Source organism: Erpetoichthys calabaricus, chromosome 18, assembly GCF_900747795.2.
Source record: "Erpetoichthys calabaricus chromosome 18, fErpCal1.3, whole genome shotgun sequence".
NCBI classification, from domain to species: Eukaryota; Metazoa; Chordata; class Cladistia; order Polypteriformes; family Polypteridae; genus Erpetoichthys; species Erpetoichthys calabaricus.
In genome coordinates, this window is record NC_041411.2 from 12286580 (window position 1) to 12308350 (window position 21771).

General features: G+C 42.4%; 2 protein-coding genes across 2 annotated transcripts in view; one reads left to right on the plus strand and one right to left on the minus strand.

The window, feature by feature from the left end:
- Positions 1 to 13685, minus strand: part of gtf2h3 (general transcription factor IIH, polypeptide 3) — a 20400-nt gene extending 6715 nt beyond the window's left edge. The window contains exons 1-9 of the mRNA XM_028824657.2: positions 13615 to 13685; positions 10861 to 10940; positions 9157 to 9263; positions 8896 to 9041; positions 7782 to 7844; positions 3083 to 3112; positions 2574 to 2602; positions 2408 to 2482; positions 895 to 948 (exon numbers count right to left, since the gene is read on the minus strand). Of these exons, the coding sequence (XP_028680490.1) occupies positions 895 to 948; positions 2408 to 2482; positions 2574 to 2602; positions 3083 to 3112; positions 7782 to 7844; positions 8896 to 9041; positions 9157 to 9263; positions 10861 to 10940; positions 13615 to 13624 (594 nt within the window). The 5' untranslated portion in view covers positions 13625 to 13685. The remainder of the gene's footprint in view (positions 1 to 894; positions 949 to 2407; positions 2483 to 2573; positions 2603 to 3082; positions 3113 to 7781; positions 7845 to 8895; positions 9042 to 9156; positions 9264 to 10860; positions 10941 to 13614) is intronic.
- A 153-nt stretch (positions 13686 to 13838) lies between these two features.
- Positions 13839 to 21668, plus strand: eif2b1 (eukaryotic translation initiation factor 2B, subunit 1 alpha). The gene is made up of 9 exons (XM_028824656.2): positions 13839 to 14301; positions 17303 to 17404; positions 18530 to 18666; positions 18757 to 18873; positions 19120 to 19232; positions 19928 to 19996; positions 20308 to 20383; positions 20903 to 21028; positions 21477 to 21668. Exons 1-9 carry the CDS (start codon positions 14289 to 14291, stop codon positions 21630 to 21632), a joined length of 909 nt encoding a protein of 302 aa, XP_028680489.2. The 5' UTR covers positions 13839 to 14288; the 3' UTR covers positions 21633 to 21668.
- Positions 21669 to 21771: the final 103 nt, after the last annotated feature.

A 21771-nucleotide genomic window follows, 5' to 3' on the forward strand; every position in this document is an offset into this window, starting at 1 on the left:
CTTGTCAAGAGGCAGGGCCTGTTAGAAGCCCATTGCGGCACTTCTTGTGTGATAAATTGTATTGTATTGTAAGTGCCGCAATGGGCTTTTAACAGGCCCTGCCTCTTGACAAGCCCCCCACCATGGCTCTCTAAGAAGACAAGGAAAAACTCCCCCCACCCCCCAAAAAATAAAAACATTTCTTGTGTGATTTTGGGCTATACAAAAATAAATTCTATTGTATTGTTATCAGTACTAAACTGATCAGTCTGAACTTGAAAAAATGGACATGTTGGGTACGTTTTTGAGCTTTTCCTCCATGCCCCATAACCTCCACTGTAAAGCGCAAGTGTGGGCAAGAAACATATTTTTTAAATTTACGGATAGTGCTTAACTTTTGAACATAATTGTACATGATAAATGCGTATGTACAGTATTTGTGAAGAAATAACTTTGACTTGAAAAATACCAAACTTATCTTTTAAGTAGCTGCTGACTTTATACCCCTTAACAAGTACTACTTCCCCATTCTTTTTAGATTATAAATAAAATCTGGCAACCGATCTAATGCACTCCATTTGTGTCTCTTTTAAAAGATTAAAATAAAAATGCAGAATATCTATGGTGTCAATTCCAAAACAAGGTACATAAAAAAGAGAGATGAAAAGATAGGGAGCTATGGCAATCAAGCATAACTACAGAACAAAACTACTGCATTGTTATCACTCTTTAATTTAATATTGTTTTTTGTATCAGTATGCTGCTGCTGGAGTATGTGAATTTCCCCTTGGGATTAATAAAGTATCTATCTATGGAACTACAAAGCAGAGTACAACATAACAGAGCTAGAACTAAATAGAACTTATGGCCAGCCGATCAAGCGGGGTCCTTACGGCAGGGACTATTAAGACATACCTGCTGCAGCAGCCCAGAGTCGGCATCCAAAACACAGGCATCAATCAAGACACCCTGAAAAAATAAAAAATACTTCAGTCAATCTGCTCCTAAATGTAAAGCACACATACAGTGACTTCAATTAGCACACCGGGACACAAAGATGGCTGGCTGGGTGCTTCTCAGAACGTAGGTCTGCCTCCTAATGGAGTCCACACTGAATAATAAAGCTTACAGGTCATTTTATTTTGCTGTAGCAGTTTCAAGTGAAGGTCACCGCTGCCTGCCTCCCAGCTCTGGGGTTGGTTCTGCGTGTGTCCCTATGTCCCAAATATTAAACTCAAAGTGAATGTGGATGTGACAGGGAGTGGGCGAGTGCATCTTTCTTTTTCCACTGAGACCGCGTCCCATCCGGGGTTTGCCACTGTCTCACACAAGAAAGGATGAGCCACGCCGCAACCCGTTAATAGGCACACATAATGGGCTGTCACAGCCCTCTCCAGGGGTTGTTCCTGCCTTGCACCTGAACCTTGCTACGACAGGCTCCAGCTTCTGCAAGATCCTTCTCTGGACGGATGAATAAAAAGATGGGTGGGCGAGAAATAAAAAAGGTGGATGGGTTTTGAAAAATGAATGGGTTCAATGGAATTTCCAGGAAAAGGAATAAGAGATCATCTAGGCCTCTCTTACATGCATTACCATTTCACAGACTTGGGGTCTAATTGGTGTTTTTTCTGCCCACTGGCCCTCTGACCTTACCTTTTTTTTGTTACTGATTCTTCAATATTACTGCCTAATCTTATTTCATTTTGTTTCCTTTTTCATGTGTGACAGGCGGCCGGGTCCTATGCCCAGCCGGGACTCCCCTTCTGTATTATGTTCCGGGGGAGCAGCTATGGACATCTCACTACCTCCCCCGGGACGCTTGGTGGCAGCCTCCCTGGCTGACGATGGTGCCTCAGTTTCCCGCAGGGTTTCCTGGGAGATGGAGTTCATCACAACCCTGTGGGGAGCTGGGGTGGCCGCCGGAGGGTGCTGTATGGAGCCAGGAACCCACCTGGACATCTCTGCAGCCCCACCCGGAAATGCAATTAGCCACAGGTGATCAAGCACCTGGAGCACTTCCGGGTGGGCTATAAAAAGGGCCAGCATCCACCACTCAGGGGCCTGAATCGGGAGGAAGAGGACGAGGTTGCCTGGGAGGAGTGGTGGTGCCAAGGTGGAGAGAAGAAGTGTAATTTGTTATGTATAAGTGCTTGTGGGACTGTGTTGTGGCTGGAGGGATTACGGGGAAGACGTGCCCTCCAGTTGAAGATAAACAAAGAAACTGGTTGTTTTACACGTGCCTCTGAGAAAGTCTGTGCCAGGTCGGGCGCTACATAGCACTATATTACACATGTAACTTTCGTTTTGTCATTTCGCAAAGCACTTTGAGCTACATTGTTCATATGAAAATGTGCTATTTAAATAAATGTTGTTTTTTTCTGCCAAAGGAAAAAAAATAATTAGCAAATTTTCACCAGGGCCACATTACCTGCTTTTGAGCTGCAAAGATTACATTCATAAAATTCATATACTGTGAAGCACAATCTTCAGCCGCCTTGATGACCTGCACTCCAAAAGTCAACAGAAAATCAAAGTGGAAATGGTCAGGATAACACTGAATACTCTTAATATACAAATCTACAGGGTCCTCTTACCAAAATTCTTGACTTCATTTCCTGACCCGCTAAAAAAGAAACAAATAAATACAACATGAAGCCCAGTACCGTATAAACACGACCATAGACTGCACACCACAGTGCACGAGACAAAAATGAATGCTGCAAAAATAGAAACTGTACATGGGCACACACATCGTCTAACACAGCAACTGAACATTCGTAAACCTGCTTAGTCCAATTCAGGATCACAGTCTATACTGGCAGCACTGGGATCAAAGCAGAAGCCAGTCCTGGACAGGGCGCCAGTTTACTGCAAGTTCCAGTCCATTTGGAATCAATAAAATAAGCCAGTTAGAAATGCCTGAGGTAAACCCTCACCACCATGGGGAGAACGTGCAAACCTGACAACAACTGGGTTTGAATGCAGGACAATGGAGCCACGAGGTAACGGTGCTAATCACTGCGCCACCCTGTCTCCACTCATATGGAGTACACACAAAAAACAATCCTTTAAACTGTTGTGGTTAGAAAAGAAAGAGCCATACCTTCCAACTGCTTGGTGACTCTGTGGATATCTACAAGACGACATTCAGGAAAACAAAAGACAATGGAGAGCTTTGGCTATCATGACACACTGGCTACTCGATGTCCTCGATTTAGGGTAACAGTTTTCACAAACAATTCCTTGACAAATTATATAAAATGCATAACATATATTATTTAAAATTATGTTTCAAATATTCAATACTGTGTGGGTCTTGTGAAACATGTGGAGGTCAGATTCTTAAACAATCAATCAAAAGGCAAATGCACTTGTTACTATGCAAATATCATATACTGTATGTTTTCACATTTTCATTAAAACATTCATGCAATTTGAAAAATGTGTCTAGCATGTCCATTAAGCTCACAAGGGCCACTTCAGAATCAGGTTATAATGAGCTACCAAAGAAAATGCCCCAACAACACATTTATTTGACATATCAAGAACCGATCAAGCAGAGTCCTCATGAGGTCTGGACAGTCAGCTTCTTTTACTGCAGCACGTGCTGGCCATAACTTGCCAGGATCTGCCTGGCGTCCTGGAGTACCAGTTCTTCCCTTTTTAATTAATTGATGCTTATATTTTTGCTCAAACAAACCAGATGAACTTAACTGACAGAAACACTTACCGGGGCAATTAACATCAAAGCATCTTCTCTTTCTGAATTGTACCAATAATCTATCACCTGAAAACATCTGTTTCAATGGTGGCCTCAGGCAGTGTTGATTATCTTATCACTTGGAAACAAAACCCTGACAGCCAGCCAATCAAAGGTGTATAATATCCCATCTCACAAAGCCCCATATCACATGACACGAGTCCCCACATGGAATTTTAACATGAATATGGCTTGTCTGACAAACAGGGGAGAGAAAAAGAAACAGCAACAACAAAAAGGACAGGATATTAGAAGAAGAGACCGAGACGTGTGACTGTTTCATTTGATCGTCAGTGAAAGCATCTTATGCTAACACCAATTGTTAGATCAAAATCTCCCCAAGACAACTTCCAATCCTTGACATTCTTTGTAAGCTTTTTCTAAAGACTACATATGCATCCAAACTTTGCTATCTATATTTTCTTTTACTGGTGTTATCATCTCTCTATTATAAAAAAAAAATCCTGGGAGGGACTAGGGAGACGAGACGTGATCTTTTCGGAAGACAATTTGACATCCCGCGAGAGACACTTTAACATCACGTGAAGACAATCTGACTTCCCACGAGAGACACTTTAACATCATGCGAGACAAGGCAGTGAGACCACATTTACAACAAGTTCACGGACATCTAACCAAGCAGTTGTTGGAATGCTTTTGGCAGAAAGACATCATGTGCTCCCAGCTCTTAAAACAACGACAAGCAGAACAGGCAGCTCACCAGCAGCAGAAAGCCAGCAGATGATCCGACCGCTTCTCCGTAGCGTGCGTTCAACCCCCCCACCCCTTTCACAACATGAATGGCAGAGATGCAAAGTGGCAAAAGAACAGCTGCTGTACAGGCTTTGAAATGAAACGTCCTCACAGGTGGCGCAGTGGTAGTGCTGCTGCTTTGCAGTAAGGAGACTGTGGAAGATTGTGGGTTCGCTTCCCGGTTCCTCCCTGTGTGGATAGCGCTTTGAGTACTGAGAAAAGCGCTATATAAATGTAATGAATTATTATTATTAAAGCGCAACAAGCAGAAAACGCAGCTCGCCAGCAGCAACAAGCCAGCAGATGATCCGACTGCAACTCCTTAGCGTGCATTCAGTAACCCCCCACCTCTTCACAACTCGAGCGGCAGAGACACGAAGTGGCAAAAGGACAGCTGCTATACAGACTTTGAAATGACTGATGTAAAGCGTGACAAACATAACACACAGCTCGCCAGCAGCAGCAGCAGAAAGCCAGCAGATGATCCGACAGCATCTCCTTAGTGTGCGTTCAGCCGCCCCCCTTCACAACGTGAGTAGCGTTATATGTCCTGCGAGAAAGAGATGTAACCACGCCCGGGGCCGGAAATAAAGGACAAGTATTGTTTTTACAAAAGTTTTAAAGTAAAAGTGAAAATAATGCATATGTAACAATTCCCATGAAAATAACAACCTCTTTAAATTGTATAAGATGGAAACCAAACCTGGGGGTGGGCGAGCATAGCCCCCTAGTCCTTTAATAAATACCAGGTTGTTTTTAAATATCTTTATTTTGTCTTTATACAGTATCTAGAGTGATTGAAGTAATAAAGTAAATATTAAGAGCACCTGGAGCAGTAAGAAGTTGCCATATGCTCCGATCTTTACTTCATCAAAGTTGTTTAAATTAATTACTAACCTTTTTTTATATTTTTAAATTCTAGGGTGCCTCGAAAGGAGTTGTGGTACTGCATAAGGAAGTCGGGAATGGCTGAGAAGTATGTAAGAGTTGTACAGGATATGTACGAGGGAAGTGTGACAGTGGTGAGGTCTGCAGTAGGAGCGACGGAGGTGGGATTACATCAGGGATCAGCTCTGAGCCCTTTCTTATTTGCAATGGTGATGGACAGGTTGACAGACGAGATTAGACAGGAGTTCACGTGGACTATGATGTTTGCTGTAGTGAGAGTAGGGAACAGGTCAGAGGTGGAGATATGCTCTAGAGAGGAGAGGAATGAAGGTCAGTAGGAACAAGACAGAATACATGTGTGTAAATGAGAGGACGGTCAGTGGAATGGTGAGGATGCAGGGAGTAGAGTTGGTGAAGGTGGATGAGTTTAAATACTTGGGATCAACAGTACAGAGTAATGGGGATTGTGGAAGAGAGGTGAAGAACAGAGTGCAGGCAGGGTGGAATGGGTGGAGAAGAGTGTCAGGAGTGATTTGTGACAGACGGGTATCAGCAAGAGTGAAAGGGAAGGTCTACAGGACGGTAGTGAGACCAGCATATGTTATATGGGTTGGAGACGGTGGCACTGACCAGAAAGCAGGAGACAGAGCTGGAGGTGGCAGAGTTAAAGATGCTAAGATTTGCATTGGGTGTGACGAGGATGGAAACAATTAGAAATGAGGACATTAGAGGGTTAGCTCAAGTTGGACGGTTTGGAGACAAAGTCAGAGAGGCGAGATTGCGTTGGTTTGGACATGTGCAGAGGAGAGATGCTGGGTATATTGGGAGAAGGATGCTAAGGATAGAACTGCCAGGCAAGAGGAAAAGGTGAAGGCCTAAGAGAAGGTTTATGGATGTGGTGAGAGAGGACATGCAGGTGATGGGTGTAACAGAACAAGATGATGAGGATAGGAAGATATGGAAGAAGATGATCCGCTGTGGCGACCCCTAACAGGAGCAGCCAAAAGAAGAAGACGAAGACTGCGCAGACAAATGACTGAATTAAATTGCTCTAACTGATAAGGCCTTCTGCTAAACTAAGCTTCTGAATTCTGCAGGATTCCATTGCAACCACAGGGTGTCGCCAGTGCATCATAAATGACGTCCACCTGTCTGAGCAGCACATGAGCTGGCTGAATGGACATTCAGAGTCCAGCAGCTACTCCTAAAGAGCCCTGCTAGGGCAGATGAGATACAGGGTATGAACCCTCCTCCTTACCCTGTCTCTGCCAATGGGACTCATGCCTGCTTTAAATAAATGAGGCTCAGTACTTTTAATACATTCTTGTTAATTGTGATGTCTCAGAGTGGTGACATGTTGCATGTTGGTCGAATATGTCAGTAACAATTGGACTGTGCTCTGTACATGTGACAATACTAATGCTACCATTACTGAATGAAGAACCCAGTGGGTGCACAGCATCATGAAGTGGCATTTCTCAATCCAGAATGAGTGAGAGAGTCCCCTTGGACTTTTAAAAAAGCCAGTGACCACTCTGCAGATACCAGTGGTAAGGGAAGCCATCAAACAGACGACTTTCTATGCATTGTTAACAAGATAGTGTACAGAAATAACTGTGAAAGGTACAATGAAACACAAATGGCAGCAGCTGAAGCTGTAGATACAGGTACACTGGGCGAGACCACAAAGTGGGAGTTTTGGACAACCTTACAGAAATTGAAGAAAACCACACAAAGACTCGAGACATGTCGGCAGGGCACGGCTAAGCTCTTCTCCATATATGAGTTACGTAAGGAAGCTATAAAGTGGAAACAGCGCTCTGGGCCTGAGCCATCAGTCAAGTAGGGCTTGGTCAATGTTTGTAGATGGGGACTCTGCAGCAGGCCAGCGCACCATAGCAGGCCTTGGATTTTGTTACGGTGTCTCTTTATTATTGAATAAAGGCAGGCTGGCATGTCTGGACTGGCAGACTAAGGTGGGGGTTCCAGTTTCAAAAGGGGCAATCTGAGAAGTTGTTCTGAGTACTCAGCAATTACATTAGTGAGCTTCAAATCAGTTTGAAGAGGTGCGATGCAAACAGAGCCTTGGCCTGAGAAATGGGATCTGAACCCCGATGGGATGTCTGCCATTCCTATCTACACATTTTCTAAATAACAAGGAGGAATACGGCTGTGTAACTCAAGGTGCCACTGGGAGACATGATTATGGAATTATCCAATTGGTCATTGTAATGTGTGAAGAAAAGGTTGTGTTCACATTTCTGGTGATTACGTGTCTAATTAAACTGCTCAGGGGACATCTGGTCTCTGCCATTTGCCATGTTCAAGGTGCCAAGGTACGATTAAGGCTTGGAGTTTACTTCCGAGAGTTCTCAAAGCTGTCCGAACATCAAAAGGATACAACAAAGTGCTTTGGCAAGTGATCCTGCTAGCAGTGTGTCCGTCTGCTGTCCTCTCACTTGTGCTGCCAAAAACAAAAAGAGAGAGATATACTGTAAATAAAAATATAAAACGCAACACCAAACAAGACAGGCAGTTGGTTCTGAAGAAGATCCCAATGATGTGTCCAAAAATAATCAAATTAAATATTAGAACATGAGCTTTTAGAAGTAGGGCAATGTATTTATTTACTTCTCCAGGTGAATGTCCAAGGACGACCCAGAAACGAGCATTTCCATCTGAACCTGAGCTTACCCAGGCTGTAGCTGGCACTAATCCACTTCAGGACAGACTCATGCCAACAAACACACGCTCAGGTCAGGACAATTCACAGTCCTTCATTATGCATAACACGCACATATGTAGATGTAAGAAAAGGGACAACAAGGAGGAAGATGAGAAGAGCACAAGGAGAACTTGCAAACTCCACAAAGACAGCGAATACAGACAATCACAAATAACAATGTTTTAATACAGTGGTGTGTTTCCACATGACTCCAGTAAGGAGACCATTGACTTGGGGATTTAATGACAAAAAACAAAAAAAAACATCTATTAAAGATGCAAAGTGATAAACAAGCAGGATGTAATGAACACTAATAGGGCATTCACATAAATGAAACATCAACCCTGGCCAAAAATGAAAAACTATGCTACAATGTACTCTCTTAGTTCTAGAAGGTTGATTCAGTTCATCAGGACATAGTTCTTTTCCAGGGAGATATGTTACATCACTCATCCAAGTGACTTCCACAGTCCTCAGTCACTTGGATGAGTGATGTAACGTATCTCCCTGGAAAAGAACCAAGCATTTGCTAAAGAGACATAAAGGATGTAACGGACAAGCTTCCTCCTGCCTGGTTCTTCGGGTTGATTATTAATAAATATATATTTAAGGTAACAATATCTTCCACAATGGCAAATTACAGAGTCACTTTTTGGACTGCAATAATACGAAGCAGACCATCCGGGTATGACGCCCAAGTCAACACACACCATTCACCTTAGAGATAAGACTTAATGGGACCCATGGTGTCAATCCGCTAGTAGCATGCAGGCGAGTTTGGGTTACCTACTTCTAGCAATAAGATGTTTAACCTCCTGAACAATTAGGTCATTGGCCACGGTTAGAAGTTCAAATTTTCCATCTCTGCTGCCGGCGCCATTCTCGTCACTGGCAAAATCACCACCTTTCCAGTGCTTACTTGGGTAAAGAAAATGGCTGAAAGAATAAGGAATAGTTAAATTAAAGATTATTACTCAAAATGGAGATATGTTAAAAAAATAATAATGTTCAGCTTTCAATGAATTCTGTTACACGAGCAGCCGAGTCTCACCTTTCTTGGCAGTGGCTGGCAATAACAGCAAGTCTGTTGTTTCGGCTCATGACAAGATGCGAGTTTCCTAAAACCATGATGGCATCTATGCATTTTGACAATGAAAACTGTGGAAAATGACAAAAACACACATTTTGACAGAATCCATATGAGGAATACTGTTTCTAGAAATAAATTCAATTTAAAGCAGATAATCCTGGAGCAATGTATTTCAAAGCGAGTTAAGAGCCTACAAGTGACAGGCGGAAAAGGACAATTTTAAGACCTAAAAGATAAACTTCTAATGTTAAGCCAAATATTCTTACTTGTGCCATGAGGACAAGCTGCCTGTTCCAAAGCCAACCACATGTCATATACTGAACAGCAATACCCATAAGTTAGCACACGAGTCCCAGCTTCTTCCCACAATCCAAAGATAAAAATGCGGGTTTATTTGGTGACTGATGATGGGTCCAGCAGGAGTAACCGTGTGACAGAAAAGCTCTACAGCAGGGGTCTCCAACCTTTTTTCCCCTGAGAGCTGCTTTTACAAAATGAAAATGGCTGAGAGCTACTCATGTCTTCTAACGTTTATTCTCATTGCTTATTTCAACTCAAACAAACTGAATAAGCTCGTACAACATGTTGGTGTCCACATTTTGCATTAAAACTCACATTTTGCATTAAAACATCACAAAAATATGTAGTTCACCTGCAAGTACATTTTGATTGTCTGTATGCATTTTTTAGTGTATCTCACACTATTGAATTAAAACATAAATGCTGTTAAAACAGAACAATGCAATTCCAAATACACATTATTCATTTGTCATTTTGTCACATGCCACTGTTTCACTTTATCCACATGTCCAGTTGCAGGTGTGACGTGTTGTTTAGTTAGTCAGATGACTGGCACTGAGGTGTCTGGTGGAGTGGAGCCCCTCAGCTTCACTCTTCTGGAGTCATTTCAATGTTCGTCTGTCAGTCGTGTTCTGAACTTTGATTTCATGACATTCATGTCAGACTCACCGAGGTATGGAGACCCAAACAAAGCAGACATTTACAGAGCTGCTTGGTGAAGATTCTTATTGAAGATTCAGGCTCTATTGTAGGCATGGAGCTGGACAGTTTGACATCCATGGCAGAGCGACGGGCGCTGAGCAGACTCCTGTCAATCATGGAGAATCCACTGCATCCACTGAACAGGATCATCTCCAGACAGAGGAGCAGCTTCAGCGACAGACTGCTGTCACCGTCCTGCTCCACTGACAGACTGAGGGTTCAATATTGAAGATACTGAATTTGGGACTTTCATTAGTTGTCAGTTACAATCATCAACATTAAAAGAAATAAACATTTGAAATACATCAGTCTGTGTGCAATGAATGAATCTAATATACAAGTTTCACTTTTTGAATGGAATTACTGAAATAAATCAACTTTGTCATGATAGTCTAATTTTATGACCAGCACCTGTACAGTTGTCTGAGTGACGCTCAGGACTAACACTTTTAGCACTGTTCTGAAAGCCCGAGTGATGCTCGGCTCTAACGCTAAGAAGGTTAAAGAGAGTATGTGAATAACGTAGCTCAACTGTCTTATTTCTGTAGGCCACACACACAAATTTGTATTTGTTCCTACCCGATTGGGACAGAGAACCAACATTAACTGAATGGTCTCCTCTTGTTCATAATACTTCTGAAGCTGCAGAGTTCTCAGACTTACCTCAGGCTCCTCCTGGGCTTTCCGGCCCCACCAGAGTGGATTGACGTCAACCACAATAAGCAAGAGACTCAGCTCATCATCTAGTGGGAGACAAGAAACCAATAAACTTAACAAGTTTTCACAAGGACTGCAAACCAGTTATCTGCTTGGTAAGCTCCATGAAATGGGAGGTTCTGACACAATGGAAAAAGTTGTTGAATTTTAGGTTTCAGTTTGCAGCTTCTTGAAACCAGAAAGCCCTGTCATTTAAAGACTGGACTGCACCCCATTATCCAGAATCTGATAAGACTGGCCCGCCCTGTACGAGTGTGACAGTGAATGAGCCCTGCAAAGGCCTGGCACCCCACTAGGCCCAGCTTCTATTGAGCGTCTAGTCCTGTCACGGCTGACTTCAGCTTTAAAACATCAGAGCTGGCTCAAGTGGGCTACAAAATGTTACAACGCCCAGTCACTATTCAGAGAATTAAACTTACTTTGTCTGAGTAGAGGAGACTGTGTGGGGAACCTAATCCTGGTGTCTTCAAGGTTCTCAAAGGGAGATCCTGCAGAATTCGTTCAACTAAACGGCGAGTCCCATGCATTAGGACATTAGAGGAAATGAAGGCGAAAGTGCATTTAGGACTGAAGCCACGAAGCATTTCTTTGCGCAAAGAGTTATGGGAATCTGGAACCAACTACGGAGATGTGGAGTTGAGGCAGAGACCTTGACAAGCTTTGAGAAGAATCTGGATGAGGGATTTGGGGAGCTTATTTATCAGCTAAACAAACAAGATGGACTGAATGGCCTCCTCTCCTTCGTCATATTCCTTAGGTGCTGATGTGCAAGATAATCAAGATAAAAGAACACATGGCTTTCAAGGATTTAGGAGCTGGCGTGCATTTTGTTTTCTGCACATGAAGGGGCTTGAACACTACTGAGATTTGTTGTGAATTGTGCAGGTTCATTATGATTACGCAAACGGTCTCCTTTTCAATTCACCCTGTACACCTCAGACTATAAACATAACACCAGGTCATGTTACTTTCAGAAATTCTCAGATGATTCTGCACTTATGGGGTGTGCCAATAAGAGGGATGACACAGGGGACAGGACTAAGGTGGAGAACTTTGTTTGTTGGTACAAAGAGAACTGTCTGCAACTTCACATCAACAAAACCAAGAAACTGCTCATTGACTGTAGCTGCACCAAAAAGCCCCTACGCCCAGTCACTATTCAGGGAGTGGATGTTGAGGTAGCGCACTGCTACAAATACTTGGAGGTCCACATCGGTCATTAGCTGGACTGGTCTCAGAATAGAGGAATTAGAAAAGAAAGGGCACTGCATGTTCTTTAATGGTAGGAGACTGAGCTCCTTTAACGTGGGTGTAGTAACAAAATCATCACATCTTCTACATCTCCGTGACGGCCAGTGTGATAGTGCTGGACTTCAAGAGAGGCCCACCAAATCAACAAGCTAATTAAAAAGTTATAGGACACATTTTGGAGGTCATAGCAAAGGAGAGAACGAAAACCAAACTGAGTGCCATTATAAACAAGGCAGCACATCCTCCCTATGACACACTATCACCGAGGACTTTCAGCCAACAAATTATCAGCAGAAGTGTGTCAAGAAACACAATGGGGGCTCCTTAACACCAACAGCAATACATCTGCATAGTGCCTCACTGGGACTGGCACTGACAAGTCAGAAGTTTTCTCTCTTTTTATTTTCCTTGCATTTCTTTTAGTCATTTTGCTGTGTATGTGAGTGGGGTTTGTTGTTTGTCAGAACACAACAATATTATTTAGTTACTGAGCTAAGTGAAAATGCAAATTCCCCCTAGAGACAAATCCCATCGGGATTAATAAAGTATCTATCTATCTATCTATCTACATTTCTATCTATAAATCTAACAAAAGAAATACTTCAGTGTGACGTATACCTGCAGTACATTATGAAGACTATCCATCCACTGTCTGACCCTCGCTTGTCCAGTATGTGGTCACTGGGCACCACAGGTTATCCCGGGTTCGAGGTAAGACCCAAACCTGGAACAGCCGGCAGTCCCGCCGTGGCCTGAGCTCCTCATTTTATTTTCGGATGAAGAATTGAGCCTGCCCTAGCAGGAAACAGCATCTTTGAATGAGGTATCTCCAACTACATGCTGCCCTATTGTTAACTCTTCTTACCATTAAGTTGTGTAGTTATTATTATTTATCATATATTTACAATATCCTATTAATGATTTTTGAAATGTATAATGTCATGTATTATCGTTATTGACCTTTTATTCTTCTTCTTAAAAGGAAGTGACATTGGAGTTGTGCAACCACGAATTTGAATACATAACGTATGGGACAAATCGATTTTGATTTGAAATACCTGAAAGTTGGTTTGCCGGGGCTTGAACCCCGCACTCCCTTAGCTAACCGCTGTGCCACCATACAGCTACAGTAACACAAAACTCAATGAGAACTGTAAATAGTAATATATATATATATATATACTGTATATGTATGTATTAACGGCCGGATGGGATGGCAGTACTTTGCAGGGTATGCTTTTAAATCTGAAACACACACGAAAAACCTGCAATGGAAATGAATCAAAGACATTAAAGGAGCACGTGAAGCTGAAAAAATAAAACATTTTCATTTGCTTTCAGCTTTCGTGTAGAATTGGCCGACGACAGTTTAACACGCCACAAAGTTAAAAAATGACAAACCCATTTATAAAAGTCCACAATTTAACAAAAGAGAGAATATTCACTCACCGGAAGCCATGTCTGCAACTGAAACGCCACATCCCGGCGGGCTTCGCCCCGCCCTTGTAGGCGGTGCTCGTTTGCATGGGGACACGCCCACTTATTCACTACAATCCCAGTCGCGTCACGAAAACGTCAATGCAATGCGCCTGACAGTGACAAGTGGGAATGTGACATTTTTGTAGCGGCTACACATTTACAGAGTTTAATGTCGTGTAAAAAAGATATTCGATTGGATTCCTGCCACTGACGAAGCGTCGACGTAGTGATCACCGCGCAAACTCTTTTTTTATTTGAATGTTGTGCTTATGACGTCATTAGCAGGTGCCGGAATCTGCAGTCGAAACGCTTCAGTGAGAGGGAGGCTAGGCGAAGTTACCCGAGTTTAATTTATTTTGATTACTCTACTCAAGAGTTCAACTATATCGTGTTCAGTTTTTTTTTTATTCTCTCGTGGTGTCTTTAAATAAATAAGGCATGTGAGTAGAAGCGCAACAGAGAAAGGTGAAACCACGTGTGCATATGCCGCACTAACTGAATTTCGCGTTGCAGACTTTCTGGACACTCTTTGAAAGTGTGGGTTTTGGGGATTAAAGAGGAAGGTGGGATTTGTTTCGCCAGTATTTTTGGACCCTATCGTTTTTTCTTTTCCCCAGAGAGCTTCTTCAGAAGAAATCGCAGAAATGAATGATGAAGGTAAGTCCTGCGCAGCTAACCACTACATGGCACGGCGATCAACCGTCAGGTCATTTACTAAAGCTGTCACTTATTGATTTTGGATTATTAAGAAAACGTCTACAGTTGGGTCTGCTGATCTGGACAGATGGGACACGTCCAGCGATGAATGGCGCAGGTGGCGCGGATTTGTTAGGCGACACACTCAGGGGGTCTCTGGGTCGTTCGGCTTTATTTGCGAGTAGCCTGATAAGGGACAAACGTGAATAGGACACACTTATGGCCGGTGTTGTGACATGATAATCAATGGAGCGTCACCATCACCGGCTTCTTGAAAATGGCAGAGAAAATTCTCATGGCGTTCCAACCTTACATGTAGCAAGGTACATTAAATTAAAGAGCACCTCATATAGTACATGACACCATCACATTAGCACGGTACATTAAATTAAAGAGCACCATCTAGAGTACATGACAACATTATAAACCCCAAGAGATAGAGCAGGGCACTCTGGGGCGCTACTGGGCTGCACCTTTTCATTCTAACCGTTCTCTTAATTAGTGTCCAGTGTTTACTGCCGATTAGCTCTTGTGCCTCAATTTTAATTGACTTGCTCAGTTCAGAACTCTTACTTACTAATTTATGTATTTTCCTAATTAGCAGCCACACAATAATGAGACAATACTTGACCAGCACCCTGTGTCCCTCATACAATATCTGAAAATAAAGAAAGGTGAGGGTCTCAGTAACGCTGATCTGCTCCGGTCCAATGTCTGCTGCAGCAGAAGCCATAGAATTAAATAACAGGAATCAGCTTCTTATTAAGTAACTGGTTGGATTTTGAGGCTCCGACTTAGCTGGTTGTGTGTTGGCCCACTGATTTCACATCTCATTTCAGTTTGGGTGCCGTTTAAGGAAAAAAAATGAAGTAATTCAAAGGACTTAATCTTATAATTCATTTAAAATGAAAGATAAAGGAGTTAGCAGCACAAACTGGTCACAATTAAGAAAATGGGTAGAATGAAAACCTGCAGCCACAGTAGCACTCCAAGTTGGAGACCCCCAAAACAGAACTGTATAGTAATGTAGAATCCACCCCAGATATATTTTAAGTCTTTATAAATTAAACAGAATTTAGATTTAGGAGAAGACGAAGGTGAATCAGAGACTGCGTGTCACCATCAGTAGGACAGCACCATTTCATTGTCTAGTTAACTTCTTCCCTTCAGCTTCCTCACTGTTAATGACCGAAAGAGACGGCTGCCTGGGTGTGTGTAGCCTTTCATTATTATTGACTGATTTGGCTGACTGACGACTTTTATTTATATAGCACAGTTTCATACAAACAATGTAGCTCAAAGTGTTTTACAAGATGACATAAAAATTAAGTTGATATAAAACTTAATATTATATACAGCAGGGGTCTCCAAATCCGGTCCTGGCACTGATGAAGCCATTCCAAGGAAAGATGAAGAAACTCAGGGAACAAATCTTACAAAAACATCCATCCATTCTCCAACCCGCTATATCCTAACACAGGGTCACGGGGGTCTGCTGCAGCCAATCCCAGCCAACACAAGAGGGCAAGGTAGGAAACAAACCCTGGGCAGGGCACCAGCCCACCACCAGGCACACACACACACCAAGCACACACACATTAGGGACAATTTAGGATTACCAATGCACCTAAGGTGCATGTCTTTGGACTGTGGGAGGAAACCCACGCAGACACGGGGAGAACATGCAAACTCCACGCCAGGGAGGACCCGAGAAGCGAACCCAGGCTTACAAAAACAAATCAGTTAAAATGTTAATTAGCTGCAAAAACAGGTCACTAATTAAGAAAAGAGTTTAGAAAGAAAACCTGCAGCCACTGCGGCCCTCCAGGACTGGGAGTTGGGGACCCCCATTATACAGTATGTAACAAAGTATAAGGTAATGTTGGATGACCAGGAGGACAGATGAAAAAAAAAAAAAAAAAAACTCCAGCGATAAAAAAAACAATCTGCAGGGGTTCTAAGACCACCCAGTGCCCACTGGGCATATAACGGAGTCCATTTCTTTTGGATTTCCAGTAGGGACACAGGCAGGTGAAGTGACTGGCTTGTAGTGAGCCCCAGGGTTTGAGGTTCCAAGTCCTAACCAGTACTCTACACTGTGCGGCTTGTTTCCTGACCTGTGATATACAGGACCTCCGTGGAGTCCAATTTCAAGGATAGAATCTTTTCTGCTGTTCAAATAACATACTGCAGTTGATACTTTGGGTGAGCAGATGCATTGCCATACCCCAGACTGGGGTGCGGGACAAAGCGAGGATACTTTCAATGACCGCTCTCTAAAACTGTACAAGTACTGATTGGGGCAGGTTGAACTTTTTAAGTTGAGTGTGCGGTGATTTGCTCCCACTACCTGCATTTAATTCCCATCCTGGTCACCCTGTGTGTCGATTTTGCACATTTTCTCCACACCATCCTGGATCGTACAGACGTGTATACTGGGATGATATCCTGGCCCTGTGCGAGTGCTAGTGACCTGTGATGGACGTCGGCCCATCTTGAGCTGCTTCCTGCCCTGCGTGCCACAATGCTGGGGACGTTCTAAAAATTTGTAACCCTGCGATGGACTGATGATTTAAGCAGTTGTTAGTTCAGACATACAAACACGAGAGTGTTTCTACCAGCTAAAACAGATGGACAAGGGGACGATCAGGCTGTGGGTTTCCCAGCGCTCTCCGAGTATATTTGTTCCTCTGCCTTGGCCCGCTGCACACTTGAGGAAGCTCTGTAAAAGAATGGTGGTCCGTCCAGGGTGGGTGCAGTGGCTCCACACTCCAACACACCTCGGCCTGCACCAAAAGTTATTGATAATTACGAGTGAGGAGAAGGAACCTGCCTGCCTGAGAATTAAAGCAGGACACTCTTGTTTTTCTAATACAGTTTATCATTTACTAATTGATGAATGCTGAAAATACTTTTAACTCATTTTCAAATTGAATGACCAAATTGTGTTGTTTTGTTTCAGAACTCGTGGCTTATTTCAAAACTCAAATGCAGGAAAACCCAGACGTGGCATCAGCCATGGCAGCCATCCGTACGCTTTTGGAATTTTTAAAAAGGGATAAAGGTAAACTGATCACCCACAGCGGTTTTTGAGTTTCACTGGGTCTCCAAGTACACATCTGCCCTTTCGTTAAGAAGAATGCGTCACTTGTCCGTATCTTTCACCCAAAAATAACATTTTATTTTCTGTGACCGACCCTCTCTGTAGTGATTACCAAGTAAAATCTCTTCTTGTCGTGTTGTTATGGAATTCAAGACGGGCCTGCTCGTCATTCACTGACCAAGATCCCTGGCATCGGTTCAGAGGCTTGCAGATTGTTGTACTTCACGTTCATGTGCTACCCTCACTGTCCAGAAGTATTAAACATTATTAAAAAAAAAAAAAATACAGCCAATTTAAATGGCGCAAGCATACAACTGAAAAGCTGACACGTGGGTCATGCAGCACAAGTAACGTGAGGACGGTCCACAGCTGCTTTAGTAACATCTGTGCCGTCTCCATTCTCTGTGAAAACCTGATTAAGTTTTCTTGGCTATCACTGCAAACAACACTGGGTTAAAAAATAATTCTTTTTGGATGGAGAATTTATTTAATCTTGGCCTCCAGAGTTGCAGTGTTTGATTGTCCTATTCCTCTAAATGTTCTTGCTTATCTTGCAGACAACCTACATGTCACAAAATGCCTTTTCTGTTGTTGCCCCTGGCAAATGTTGGTAAAAGAACATTAAAATACGTAACTAAATCCTATAAATACGCAGGATGTGTTGTTTCGATCCTTTGTGCCTAAAGGTGGTCCTCCGCACTAAACAAACTTGCTTGACTGAGCGACCCATAGCCAAACTCCCCCCCACCCCATCATCAGCAGATGTCACTTGGGACACATCGTCAGTGTCTTCAGGTGTTTTACCCTTTTAACCGCAGGACCACCCTCGACTGATCAGACCCCAAGTGTATGTCCCATGCCGTTTGAGGCCCAACTAGGATCCTTCCTCGTCAGCCAAATACACGCACCAGAGCATTGTGCAGACTTATTTTGACCCGAAAAGCCAAAAACACGCCAACAAACATGGCAGTCAGCTTTGGTCCCCACGTCTTTGGTGGTGGGTGAGAGATACTTGTACAAGCACATCCTACCGGCTACAGCGTCTGTGTGTATTTATCACATCTAAGTCACTGCTTTGTGTTTCAGGTGAAACACTTCTTGGCTTGAGAGAAAATCTCACCAAAGCCATCGTGAAGTTGACCAGCGTCGACTCTTCTGTCGCAGTCTCCTCCGGCGGAGAGCTGTTTCTTCGCTTCATCAGCCTCACATCCTTGGAGCATCCCGTGAGTATCCCCCACCCCAATTCCATCACGTCTCGGCAATAGTGGAACAGAACGCCCACGCTAACCCTTCCAAACGACTCTCCTCCGCAGGATTTGTCACAGTGCAAAAAAGTGATGATTGAACGAGGAGAGCTCTTCTTGAAAAAGATTTCTCTCTCGCGCAATAAAGTTGCCAAACTCTGCCACACGTTCATCAAAGACGGCGCGGTAAGTGTTCACTTTGTTCAGATGTGCTAAGACGAGGCAGCAGTGCTTTTTCTTCATCACGTGACTTTTTCGGAGTATCAACACCAGAGTGTTGGGAGTGCAGTGGACATTTAACTGGAGGTCCGGTTCACTTCCGGCTCCGCCTGTCACGTTTACATTTATCAAGCAGAATGACAATTGGCTTAACTTAGTGTGCATTTACTAACTTAAACAGCTACTACTTAATCGATCACTTCTTTCCTACAGAAAATTTTAACACATTCGTCCTCCCGGGTTGTTCTACGAGTATTAGAGAAGGCAGCTGCAGCAAAGAAGCGTTTCACGGTGTATGTGACGGAATCTCAACCGGACTGCACTGGGCAAGTCTCATTATCCTTATTGTGTGTAGTATTAGGTGTTGTACCATGGCGGTCATTATGGGTGTAGTGAGAAGTCAAGCAAAACGACACCTTTTATTGGCTAACTAGAAAGATTACAATATGCAGGACTGTCGAGGCAACTCAGACCCCCTTCTAAGATGTCTCACTTCCAGGTTTTCCAATGCTGTACCTGTCCTGGTGTGTATATAAACATCTGAACTCCAGTTTCTGTATGACATCTTGTCCGAAGAAGGGGACTGAGTTGCCTCGACAGCTTGCATATTGTAATCTTTTAGTTAACCAATAAAAGGTGTCATTTTGCTTGACTTCTCACTACATCCTTATTGTGATAACATTTGTATCACACCCCCACTTAAAAATCCATTTATCAAGAATACCAGCTTTATCTTGTATGTAAAGAAAGAAAATTGGGCTTGGATTTCACGATGTAACTTCGCTTGATACAACCAGGCCCAAGTATTTATAGTGCAGCTTGGCAATCATGAAAATATAGTCAAGTGCCTTGAGCATGGGAAAGATGCTATATAAATGAAATGTATTATTATTATTATTAAGATTGGAGCATTTTTAGATCTTTAGTTAAAACACAAAGCTCTTTAAGGTTATGCATGCAAAATATAAGCCACAGTACTGGGTTATGAAATTTAATAACAATAATATATATTCTGTTGCAGACTAAATATGGCAGATGCACTAAGAAAGCTACACGTCCCCGTTATTGTTATCCTTGATGCAGCAGTTGGGTAAGCGTTAATCTTATTTAATATCCATAAGTGAATGAGTAAATAAACTTAAATGAACTAATACCAGTGGATAAAAGCAAATAGGAAGATTGAGTCTGACAACTTTACTAAGCACAAGTCAATTTTATCTTTTGAGCTATGGAGACGTATGGAGCCAGGAAGGAGTAATAAGTCGAAGCTAAAGCAATGCTTTTCAATTTACCTATCTTTAAAAGCTCTTATGGTGTAATACAGATGGAAAAAAGAACTTAGTAAATTATATTAACAGTCGTGATCCAGCAGAACGTGTCGTTTTTATGCCTGTTTTGCAGGTATGTGATGGAGAAGGTTGATCTGGTGATAGTGGGAGCTGAAGGAGTTGTAGAAAGCGGTGGAATTATCAACAAGGTATTTGTGATTAAAAGGTTCAATTTGCAGATGCTCTGTCATTTTCTTAGTATTTCCCCTCAAGAATGTAATATTAGGAGACATTAAGGCATCGTTAGAAAAAAGCTGTATATATTTTTTTAATAAATATTTACACATTTAAATCTCACTCTCATCCCAGTGCTAGTAGCAGATTAAATCATCACAGTCAAACTAAAAGTTCACATATTCTGTTTAAATATTAGAAAAAAGAAATTAAGCTAGTATGATTGCCTGAAATAGAAACAAATTCGTCTATTGTTGTCTGCTTTAACAAAAATGTGTCCGTCTTTCACTTCCAGTGTGTATTGCTGTTCACTCGCACCACACACCATCTCTGTTCTTAGTTTTGCACTGTGGCAAACTGTCAGTGGTCAGCCACGAGACCACAATGTCTGGCCTCTAGTGGTATCCTTACAGTGTGAGCGAACAGAAGAACCGCAGCACTTCTGTACAAGTTTGATCGGGACTCGTTTGATTCGAATTCATTTTCTTTTTCAGATTGGTACTTACCAAATGGCAGTGTGCTCCAAAGCACACAACAAGCCTTTTTATGTGGTCGCAGAAAGTTTCAAATTTGTCCGACTGTTTCCACTCAATCAGCAAGATGTTCCTGACAAGTTCAAGGTAAAAACACCCAAAAAGTTGTTAAAATGTTTAAATATGATTCATTGGACCACCGTTTCTTCTTTGGAAATGAATAAAGAAATTGGACTTTATCTAAAGTGTGACATTGTGAACACTCAGTTCTAGGTGTGAATCAGTTTATTCATCATTCACTTTACTTCTCTTTCAGACTCGAGCAGTGGCAAAAGAAAAATCACATACCATTATACTAAGTGACAAATGGCTACCAAAGATGTGTCACTCCGTATTCTGTTTATTATATTAAATCTACATATTACAGATTTCTCTGCATTGCAGTTTGACTGATAAAACACTTTACACCTGTATGATCTGACACATTGATTTGTTTTGCTCACAAAGTTGAAAACTTTTAAAGGGTTAGAAATGTGTAAATATGATATAAATGTGGTAGAATGCCTCCCTGATGTTTATTTTCCTTTCATTTTAGTACAAAGCTGATACGCTAAAGAAGAGCAACAATCTTGCTGAGGAGCATCCAATGATTGATTACACCCCGCCATCCCTGATTACGCTCCTCTTCACAGATCTGGGTGTGCTCACTCCCTCCGCCGTTAGTGACGAACTAATCAAACTTTATTTGTAAAAATACAGATATTATTAATAAAGTTAAGGTAATACAGCTTGTGTTGCTTTTTTTTTTTTTTAGAACGGAAACATGAAACACTAGCCCCCTTTATAACGGCCTTTGAACCGAGGGTGCAGCTCTTCAGTTACATAAATCC

Coding starts and splice junctions, on each gene's coding strand:
- eif2b1 (XM_028824656.2), top strand. Junction 19,233..19,927: donor TCTCAACCGGACTGCACTGG/GCAAGTCTCATT, acceptor ATTCTGTTGCAG/ACTAAATATGGCAGATGCAC. Junction 20,384..20,902: donor GCGGTGGAATTATCAACAAG/GTATTTGTGATT, acceptor TTTCTTTTTCAG/ATTGGTACTTACCAAATGGC.